The 11,557-nt window shown below is 42.4% G+C and overlaps 1 protein-coding gene across 1 annotated transcript in view; it reads right to left on the bottom strand.

Moving 5' to 3' along the window:
- Positions 1-11,557, bottom strand: part of NIPA1 (NIPA magnesium transporter 1) — a 26,593-nt gene that overhangs the window by 1,423 nt on the left and 13,613 nt on the right. Inside the window, exons 3-5 of the mRNA XM_032776128.2 lie at positions 7,024-7,114; positions 3,688-3,848; positions 172-1,783 (exon numbers count right to left, since the gene is read on the bottom strand). Of these exons, the coding sequence (XP_032632019.1) occupies positions 1,272-1,783; positions 3,688-3,848; positions 7,024-7,114 (764 nt within the window). The 3' untranslated portion in view covers positions 172-1,271. The remainder of the gene's footprint in view (positions 1-171; positions 1,784-3,687; positions 3,849-7,023; positions 7,115-11,557) is intronic.

The raw sequence follows: 11,557 nt of genomic DNA on the forward strand, positions 1-11,557 counted from the left end.
GGGGTCCCCAGGGAAGGTTTTGGGGAGACCAGAGTTTATCAGGCACTCAGAGTCCTGATTGGTGGCAGCGTATCAGATCTAAGCTGGTAATTAGGCTTAGAGGAATTCATGCTAGTACCTCATTTTTTGGACGCTAAGGTTCAGATTTGGGAAAGAATACTACGATAAGACCTCTTACCAGTTACTTCTCATTATGATTATAGACGTTCGCAGAATCCACCAAAGCATCTCAGCATTGACTTCAGGCTTGTAAACCTTTCCAAAAACATCCTTTACATGCTTATAATTTGAGTACAATCAAATATTACAGACAACAAAACTGGATTTTTCTAACCTGTTACAAGCTCTCAGAAACAAACATTCAAATTAAACAATATTTTTCGATTACAAAGGCACTAGATAACCCACCATATATACAGCAAGACTGTGCATCACTTCCACGTCCTTCACGCTCTTCCTGTCCATTAACCATGAAAAGCTCTTGGATGAATGCTGTATGTCTTAATGCACTTAAAAGAGTTATGAATAAAATGTATACCTGTAATCTGGATGCTAGTTCCAGCTGGATCTGTGAGCTAGTTTCAGTTGGTAAGTAAGTAGTGAAAGATTTTAAGGGTTAGATGCACTACTCTATACCAATGACTTAATTTAGAACCCCCCAGTGCATTCACCTGTGTCAGTCCAAATTGCGGAGGCAGTTACTGTATGAAGGACAAATCTGTAGACCACAATTCAAATCAACATTTGTTTCACAATTCACAGCCTGGACTGTGAACATATTGCTGTTTTAAGGAAATTAACAGAATTGTTCCATTTGCTTACAATTTTTTTTTTTAGGGCATAAAGTATTCATGATAGGTGCCAGACTGAGGGCATTGGAAACCGATGTTCTCTGTCCACAGAACAAGTACATCATAGGCAGACTAATGTAAAGATTTCCTACACTGGCCTGCCAGAATGTCATCAAACCTTTTCTGGATGGACCACCTTTTAGGGGCAAGGAGATACATCAGTCTCTATGCTGATTCATTCCTTAGCCTTCCTGTTGAGACAGTCAGCAATGATACCAATTAATGTCAACTTATTATGGTGACTTTGGGTACGTGGGCAACTGTCCATTAAAACTGGATGAAGGCCACCAAATCATTTCACGCAAACTACCACTCTCTGAGGGTACCGTCTACCAATCTCAGTCATATTGGAATCAGTGACCTAGAAATGGAAGGCTCTGTATCATTCCCTGAGCCATCCAGTTCCCCTCAAATATGTTTTTAATCTGTCTTCACATTAGGTTTATTCAAATCCCCAATATTGAAGTTGAACTCCTTGAAGACTTGTATAAGAACAATTCCAATAGATACAGTGATGAATCCACAAGCCATCCCCAAGAAATCTACCACTCCCACATTACTCCACTCCCTAAAAAGGATGGCTGAGGCCAGCAGGACTAAAGTGGTGAATACGACGTAGTAGATGGCACCAAACACAGATGAGTCAAAACATTCCAGTGCCTTATTGATATACTTGAACTGAATGATGATGCTACATCCTAACACTGCCAGAAGAACCAAACAGAGGTACAAGGCTCTTTGACTTGATGGATTATTGTGGAAGATATCTTGAGCAGCCAGCCCAATGCCTTTTGTGCTGGGCACAGTGAAACTGCCCAACAGTGAGCAAATACTGATGTAAACCATAATATTAGTGGGTCCGTGAGCTGGTGCTATCCAGAAGATAAGCAGGAGAAGCATGAGAAGTACTATGCAGAGGTAGCCCACAAACACTGAAAAAAACAAAGAAAACAAGGCAATGGCTTGTTAATGGCAAGGTAGAAACTTTTGCCCCAGATAATTTATTAGAGATATTTAAAGGCTCAGTCATGAACCCCTAAACATGGTAACATATAAGGATCTCCTATCAACTAAAGAACAAAAGCCTTTGAAATTGATTAAATCAATGTACAACTATGACAGTTGCTGTTTTTACCCTCTTTGTGCAAATCAGATAATAATGTGTGAATACCAACTGTTTCACACTGTAACTTGATTTAAAGGTTTTTTTAAAAGCTGACATTATATTCCTATTAAAGTCCCCTATGAAGAATGGTTGCGATATTCATAATATTCATAACTCTGACCTGAATTCTGCAAAGTACCTAAGCACATACGTAAGTCCCATTAAAGTCAATGGAACGAATAGGACACATTTCATTAGTTAATTCTGGTCTGGTAGGACTATTAAAGGCACAAAAATATTTCCTTTACTAACAATTTTAGGTACACTTTAGGTTTGAGTTTTAGTGAAACTGAAAATGTTAAATAATTCCCAGTTTAGCATCTATGAAGCACAGAGAATATGCAAAACAACTAGCAGGTAAGGAAGGGTTTACAAGCAAGTCAGTCCAGTGAATAGCAGTAAAGAAAAGGAACTTCACAACGTGTTTTATTTGCGCATTCATATATGCCTCCAGTGTGCAAAAGCAAACATCCACTTGATACAAAAGTAATGTATATGCGCACCATCAAATAGATCCTATCAGATCTTAAAGCTATTTGGCAACAAGAAGTGCAAGGATTTTACCCACAAAGATTCAATTTTTGTTTAGAACCCCTTAAAGTGAGCTCCTGGAATTACAGTTTTGATTCTTTCCTTAAGAGGAAACTACACAAAACACCTCTTCATCATTTTAGGAAACAGTTTACAAGTCTAACTTACAGCCAAGTTGGTTTCTTCGCTTAAAAAAAAAAATAAAAAAATTATTTGCAGTTCTTGAGTTACCATGCAAAAACGCAATGATTTTCATTGTAAGGAAAAACTGAAATGGAGAATTATTTCAAAGCACTAAAAAACAAAAAACAAAAAAACCCACACTTTTGCGAAGTTGCAAACTTGAAAACTGAGCCTTTATTTCTTCTTTAGATCAGATCCTAGTCCTTGTTATGGCTACTCTGCACCTCCTTGGTGACACAAAGCAACTGCAACATCACTTTAACCAGTTAATAGAGGATTCCGCCTGCATGGGAGAATCCTTAGGTGGTGCAGAAACTACTGTAGCTCCTATACCACCGCTCCCTGTGTTCTTAACCCCTTGGCGTAGGGGGGCATAACCAACATGTCTCTATACTCCATTTAGCCCCAGTTTATAGAATGGCCCTTTGTGGCCAAAGGTAGTTGAATACATTAGAGCAGATTAACTTATGCCAATAACTGGCTGGCTCCTGGACAGCACGAGAAGCAGGAAACTACAAGCTCAGACAACCCAGGATCAGAGCCTTCGAATTTGTCTGCTGGCCAGTTTCTAACTCAGGACAGTTTACCACTTAATCCATGTCTATTTAGTTTTTTTAATAACCAGCTTCATGACAGAGGCTGTCAAAAGGTAATTTTCAGAAGTACCTAAATCAAAGGGAGTTAGGAGCCTAATTCACTCAGGCCCTTTTCGAAAAAATCATATCTATAATTTCTTCTTTATCCATTATGTTGTTGGCACACTCAGGGAATTCTAGTACACTGAAGAGATGGTTTTCATGTAAGGAAACCATGGTGGTTTGTCTCCTTTATACCATATTTGCCTAGGAATGCAGAAGCCTTAATACCACTAATATTGCAGCTTTGGGGAAACAACTGTTCCCTTCAAATAAGTGTTCCTGGACAGTGCTATCATAATTTTATAAGAGAATGAAGTACCTGGATTTGTAAGCTTCTCTTCAAGCTCAGCCTGAGTCGTTACACTCTCAGATTTTGGGGAATGGATTATGAGAACAACAGACCCAGCACAGCTCAGCAGACATCCCAACTTGCCGAGAATGTTGAGTTTTTCTTTCAGTAAGTAAGAAGCTAAAATGGACCTTTCATAAAGTGGAAGAAAATTAAAATTAATCTAAATTATTCATTCTCTTAATACATCTCTCTCATCTAGGGTATTACTTGCCAGCTCTTCGTTTATTCCAAAAATAGTCCTCATGTAGCCCATTTATACGCTTCAGACCTGTCCCAAGACAGGGTAGGAAAGCAGAAAATAAATTCAGTCTTTATGTCCACTGAACCCTCGACCTCTTAGCTGAGAGCACAAGGGGGCGAGCTCAACTGTGAGGCAGACACCTATCCAGTGCAATCTGGTGGGAGATTACCAATCCATTTCACATGGGCCACAAGCAGTAAAGAGGTAGCAATGATTTTTGGTCACTAACACCACAGGCTGGATTCAAACACTCCTCCCCCATTAAGCATCCAAGCCATGCACACCTCTGCCCACCCACAGTACCCGCAGCTACATCTCCAGGCAGTACACGTCTCTTCTCCCCCACCCAGCTACCATGGCAGCACACCCCAAAGTAAATGGCCCAAACATACAAAATACACTGCTTGTTTAACTCTGTGTGATCATAACTGTTCAAGGCAAAGGAAGACATGATACCAACCCCAAACATTTGGCAGCTTAAAGTAGATGATCAATGCAGTTCAGATGCATAATTAAGGCTAGGTTTTAGTCACAGGTATTATTAGAAAACTCATGGACACGTCATGGGCAATAAACAAAAATTCACGTCCTGTGACCTATCCATGACTTTTACTATATACCCCTGACTAAAACTTGGGCGCAGGCAGGGCTGAGTGGGGTGGCCCAAGGAATGCTGTGGGTGCTCAGCGGGACAGGATGTGTGTGGCCCGGGGGGGCGGAGGGGTGTGCTGCCGTGGTAGCTAGGTGGGGGAGAAGAGATGTGTGCAGCCTGGAGGTGTAGCTGCGGGTACTGCGGGGGGGCAGAGGTATGCATGGCTTGGATGCTTGAGGGGGGAGGGGTGTTGCGCACCATGAATGCTTGGGTGGGGTGGGGGGCAGCTTCCCTACCTGGTTCCTGGGAAGCAGCAACCTCCAGCTTCTAGCTCCACATGCTGCCTCTGCTCTGCCTCAAGGCCCAGTTCTGCAGCTCCCATTGGCTGGGAACTGCAGCCAATAGGAGCTGCGAGGGCAGTGCCTGCGGGTGGAAGCATCATGTGAAGCTAGGAGCTCAGAGAGGAGAGTTCCTCTCACTGTTCCGGGAAGCCACCTCCCCCCCCAGGTAAGCACCACTCCAGCCCTCAATCCCCAGCTCTGAGCCCCCACCCAAACTCAAACTCCTGCTGCTGGGGAGCAGCAGAGCCCGAGACAGCTCCAGCAGCAGCCGATGTGACTGCTCCCAGGCCAGCTGCTGCAGAAGTCACAGAGGTCCTGGAAAGTCACAGAATCTGTGACTTCTGTGACAAACACAGTGCCTTTTGCATAATACATCAATTAACACCACCTGGTGGAAAAAACTCCAGGGAGTGCACAGTTTTGTTTTGTTTTTAATACTATTACTCTTTTATGGTGGTTTAACAGTTACACGCTGGATGCTCTCAAAATATTTAGCTTATTACATTACATTTATGAATGTTACATATTACATTATTTTTATGAATCTTTCTCCACACGCACATGCACTGATGCTAATGAAAGGTGTGGCAAGGGAAAAATCTTTGTTTGGAAAATTGGACCAAATTCAGCAGGATGCAATACGATGTGTATTTGAGGTGGGGGCAGTAAAGGAGAGAAAGAATATGAAATAAACAAAAATAAAGGAAATCCAAGCAGCAGCAAAAAGGAAAGGGATCTATGAATGAAAAGAGATTAAGCGTGTAGAAACATAAGAACTGCCATACTGGCTCAGACCAAAGGTCCATCTACCCCAGTATCCTGTCTTCCAGCAGTGGCCAATGCCAGGTGCCCCAGAGGGAATGAACAGAACAGTTAATCAAGTGATCCATCCCCAGCTCCTGGCAAACAGAGGCTAGGGATACCATCCCTGCCCATCCTAGCTAATAGCCCTTGATGGACCTATCCTCTATCAATTTATCTAGCTCTTTTTTGAACTTGTTATAGTCTTGGCATTTACAACATCCTCTGGCAAAGAGTTCCACAGGTTGATTGTGTGAAAAAAACACTTCCTTTTATTTGTTTTAAACCTACTGCCTATTAATTTTATTTGTTCTTGTTATGAGAAGGAGTAAATAACACTTCCTTATTTACTTTCTCCACAGGAGTCATGATTTTATAGACCGCAATCATATCTCCCCTTAGTCATCTCTTTTCCAAGCTGAAAAGTCCCAGACTTATTAATCTCTCCTCATATGGCAGCTGTTCCATACCCTAATCATTTTTTTTTGCCCTTTTCTGAACCTTTTCCAAATCCAATATATTTTTTATGAGATGGGGCGACCACATCTGCATGCAGTTTTCAAGATGTGGGAGCACCATGGATTTATATAGAGGCAACATGATATTTTCTGTCTTATTATCTATCCGTTTCTTAATAATTCCCAACATTCTGTTCACTTTTTTTGACTTCCACTGCATATTGAGTTGATGTTTTCAAAGAACTATCCACAATGGCTCCAAGATCTCTTTCTTGAGTGGTTACAGCTAATTTAGACCCCATCATTTTATATGTATAGTTGGGATTATGTTTTCCAGTGTGCATTACTTTGCATTTATCAACATAGAATTTCATCTGCCATTTTGTTGCCCAGTCACCCAGTTCTGAGAGATCCTTTTGTAGCTCTTCACAGTCTTCCTGGGAGTTAACTCTCTTGAATAGCTTTGTATCACCTGCAAATTTTGCCACCTCACTGTTTACCCCTTTTTCTAGATCATTTATGAATATGTTGAATGGGACTGGGCCCAGTACCGAACCCTGGGGAACACCACTATTTACCTCTCTCCATTCTGAAAACTGACTATTTAACACCACAAACGTGGTGCAATTTTGATAATCTCTTTAAGTTGTTGATAACAGCTGACATTTAAACACTATTCATCTTTCTGGGCAAAGAATCCATCAACCATGTTTATTACACTTCATTAAAATGTGAGACGGGGAACTAATGTCCACAAGCATTATGTTTTTCTAATGGAACACAAATGGTCACTGATTTTATTTAGAATCTACATTTTGCTAGCAAGTAATGCAGCATTCAAATAAATAAATAAATAAATACAATTCTTACCCAAATGGAACACCAAGAGCTCCTAGAGGAGTCACTAACACAGTTGGAACTGCAGTGTAGGCCAAGAAATTCCCAATTTGACCAAGTGCCACTGTTAAGAGAACGACAAAAGAGTTTTTTAAACCCCTTAGTAAATAAGAATAAAGAAAAGCTACTCAATCCTGGCTCATAACTACTGACCTGACTGGAAGATGAACATTACTGAACTGTTTAGTTCTGCCCATAACTTTTCAGTTATACAAAAACTAAATTTTCCAGCTGATTTTTTAATTTTTTTTTAAATAAAGGCTTTCTGTTTGGAAAAGAGAAGGCACCAAGAGAGCATCATCAATAATTCTGCTTATTAACGTTCTCTTCAAAAAATTTTCATAATTAAATAGGAAAGAGAGTCAAGAGACTGAGAATTTGAAACCCTGTCATGGGTTGCACTCAAATTTCCTGATGTAGGGACGTCTGAATTTAGGCATTCCATGTTCTATATTAGGGGTCAGCAACCTCTGGCACATGGCAGATCAGGGTAATCCACTGGCAGGCATGAGACATTTGGTTTACGTTGACCATCTTCAGGCACAGATGCCCACAGCTCCCAGTGGCCGTGGTTTGCTGTCCCCAGCCAATGGAAGCTGTGGGAAGTGGCTACCAGCACATCCCTGTGGCCTGCTGCTTCCCACAGCCTTCACTGGCCAGGAACAGTGAACCACAACTACTAGGAGCTGTGGTGGGGGCCATGCCTGCGGATGGTCAACGTAAACAAAATGTCTCATGGCCCCGCCAGATGATTATCCTGATGGGTCACGTGCTGAAGGTTGATGACCCCTGATCTAGAGTCTAGAGCAGGGGTGGGCAAACTTTTTGGGCCGAGGGCCACATCTGGGTGGGGAAATTGTATGCAGGGCCAGGGCAGGGGGTTGGAGTGCGTGAGGGAATGCAGGATGTGGGAGGGGATGCAGTGTGCAGGAAGGGCTCAGGGCAAGGGATTAGGGCAGAGTGGGGTGCAAGGTGTATGAGGGGGCTCAGGGCAGGGAGTTGGGGTGCAGGAAGGGTGCAGGGTGCAGGCTGGGGGCTCAGGGCAGGAAGTTGGGGTGGGGTGCAGGAGGGTTTCAGGCTCCGGCCCAGTGCCGCTTACCTAAAGAAGCTCCGGGGTGGCAGCGGTGCGCACCATGGCCAGTGCAGTCTTCCTGCACACCTGCCCTGTCCCCAGCCCCACGCCGCTCCTGGAAGTGCTGTGGCCCCTGAGGAAAGGGGAGGCAGAGAGCTCCACGTGTGCTGCCCTTGCCGCACCTCCAGGTACCTCCCCCGAAGCTCCCATTGGCTGTGGTTCCCTGTTCCCGGCCAATGGGAGCTGCAGGGGGTGGTGCCTGAAGGCAATGCATGGAGCCCTCTGCCCCCCCGCCTGGGGGCCGCAGGGACATAGTGCCAGTGGCACCGTGGGCCAGATCCAAAGCCCTGAGGGACTGGATCCAGCCCACAGGCCATAGTTTGCCCATCCCTGTTCTAAAGCAGGAGATTTTGAATCCCATATAGCTGGCTATAGTGCCCCACAATAGCCCTCACCCTCACCGAGGGATGTGAGGAAACCACTGAGTGGGTACAGGGAGAGAAGAATATTCAAATATTAAATACTTTGTTAAAAGCTGTTGGATACTAAATTCACATACAGATAACAGGACGTGACAATCTGTGCACTATACAATATTCAGGGGGCAGATCCTCAACCAGCGTAATGCACCATGGAGCTATGAAAATTTACACTAGCTGAGAATCTGCCCCTGACAGTCTTATACTAAAAAATGGAATTCCAAATTGACCACATAACTACATAAAATAACTGTGCTGCGTTCTAAAAATATTGGCTAGTTTTAGAAATGCCAGCCCACTTTACAATAAGCCAGCTTTCATATTAATTATCAATAATAAACAAAATCTTTGAGACTGAATGTGCAGTACAATATATTAGAAAAAAATGGAATTTCAAGTTGTGGCCATTACTAGCACTTAAAATCAAATCATTTCAAGAAACCAAGCCTTTCTGCACTCTACTGTCAAATACCATCGTCATTATACTACTTCTTTATACTTAACTAATGTTTTACATCTGCAAAGCACTATACAAACATTCATTCATTCACCAAATAAGTTCACAGCTCAGTAAAGCTGAGGTACCTCATAAGGAACACTGAAGAAAGAAAACAAATTTACAAGAGATGGAGTATGGTGGCATTATGCTGACTCAATTCACTGGTGTTTCCTGTGCATGTAATACTGAATCTAGTGAGGTAGCCAGCAGCAGTCAGCCACATCTGTAAAACCCAAGAGTCAGTCATGATCTTTGCATGCTGTCTTTACCTAGGACTGGATTATAGTCCCTCTAAGATCTGCTCTTTATAGAGCTCTTGTTTGTGTGCATGTTTTTTAAGCAAGCACATATGGCAGCTCTGGCTTGGAGATATTCAGAGTTGAAGGGAAAGACCTTGAACTGAAGAGAGAGTATGCTGGGTACACAATATCCTCCTTTGGACTCCCTACTGCTCAGTTGCTCAAATTAAAATTTGCTTTTTCATGGCTCAGATCCCCTGACTTCATGATTGAGGTGGATTGCCAGAGCCCTAGTAGCTGTACAAAGACAAATACATAAGTATCTCTGAAATGCTACTCAAGTTAGTATTCTTCATTATTTGTATTGTAGTGAGTCCTAGTCATGGAGTTGGAAACCACTGTTAGTCACTGTACAAATACAGAACAAAGAGATGGTCTCTGCCCCGAAGAGTTTATAAAATATGTTGAATTAACTCCTCAAACAGCCCAAGAAAATCAATAATAATCTTGGCCATGTTTCAGTATGCCTGAGCCAATGCCTTTGCTTCCTCTGAGCAGAAAATGATGAGTCAGTTTTCTACATATGATTCAAGGAGAGGCACTTTGTGACTGCAGGCTAGTCTTCACTACAGTGCTGCAATCAATGCAGAAGGGGTCGATTTAGCAGGTCTAGTGAAGACCTATTAAATCAACCGCAGAGTCATCTCCAGACGACTCCGGTACTCCACTTCTCCAAGAAGAGTAAGGTAAGTCAACTGGAGAGGATCTCCCATCGACACAGCGCAGTGAAGACACTGCAGTAAGTCAACCTAAGCTATGTCAACTCCAACTATGTTATTCACGTACCTGGAATAGCGTAACACAGGTTGACATACCCCCATCCTGAAGACAAGCCCTATGTCCCACTACAGCCAATCTGCTTGTAGTATGCTTCTTACTTTGGAAACAGCAGCATCATGTTTAAAATGGTGGACCATCTTCTGGCAGAACACATACAGAGGTCTCATCAAGGCTATTTTTAATAAGGTTTCTTTTGCTGGGGAAAGCACTCTGAAACGTTCACATTGCAAACACTGGGAACGTGTGCAACGCTTTCAGTGTTATCTTGGAAAACCACGTTTTCTTGGAAAACTCTTAGTGGCAGGTGCTATTTATTGAACACACTCAAAGGCATCTTTTTATAGCTGTTACCACTTGCCTACTGTTAAAAGCCTTGCACTGCAGAACTATCCGTTCTTCTATTTATATGGATCCATCTCAGTAGTATTTGAGCTCTTCTTCTTTGAAGTCTGCAGTAATCCTGTAGGTTCCACCACCAAAAAACCCACCGATGGTGTTTTTCTGGGTTTAGATATTTGCACTGAAATAGCAGCTGTAGTTTTCACAAGGCACAGTGGATATTTACTAGATTCCAAAGAATCCACTCTTCTTTGGGTTCCACAATTCTCTACCTGGCTCTTGCTGTTTGTGACTGGATTGAAATTCTGAATCCACAGCATTCTAGTTCAGTGATTCTCAGCCAGAGGTACACGTAACCCTGGGAGTACTTAGAGGTTTTCCAGGGTGTACATAAACTCATAGACATATTTGCCTAGTTTTACAACAGGCTACATAAAAAGCACTAGCAAAATCTGTACAAACTAAAATTTCATACAGATAATGACTTGTTTATACTGTTCTATATACTATACATTGAAACGCAAGCACAATATTTATATTCCAATTGATTTATTTTATAATTATCTGGTGAAAATGAGAACATAAGCAATTTTTCAGTGATAGTGTGCTGTGACACTTTTGTATTTTTATGTCTGATTTTGTAAGCAAGTAGTTTAAGTGAGGTGAAACTTTGGGGTACACAAGACAAATCAGACTGCTGAAAGGGGAACAGTAGTCTGGAAAGGTTGAGAGCCACCATTCTAGTTAACTCTTTCCATGGTGCTTTTATAAGCTGCTAGATGCTTAGTTTTGACATGCTAGCTGATGGACAGTAGCCGACACATCATTCTCTTGAGCAATTTTGGCTTCACAAAACTCAGGCCACATCTACACTACGGGATAATATCGAATTAGCTAAAATCGGTTTCTTAAAACTGATATTATAAAGTCGAGTGTGCGCGTCCACACTAAGCACGTTAATTCGATGGTGTGCGTCCATGGTCCAAGGCTAGCGTCGATTTCTGGAGCGGTGCACTGTGGGTAGCCGTTCCGTAGCTAT

The sequence above is a fragment of the Chelonoidis abingdonii genome, chromosome 1 (assembly GCF_003597395.2).
Source record: "Chelonoidis abingdonii isolate Lonesome George chromosome 1, CheloAbing_2.0, whole genome shotgun sequence".
Taxonomy (NCBI): Eukaryota; Metazoa; Chordata; order Testudines; family Testudinidae; genus Chelonoidis; species Chelonoidis abingdonii.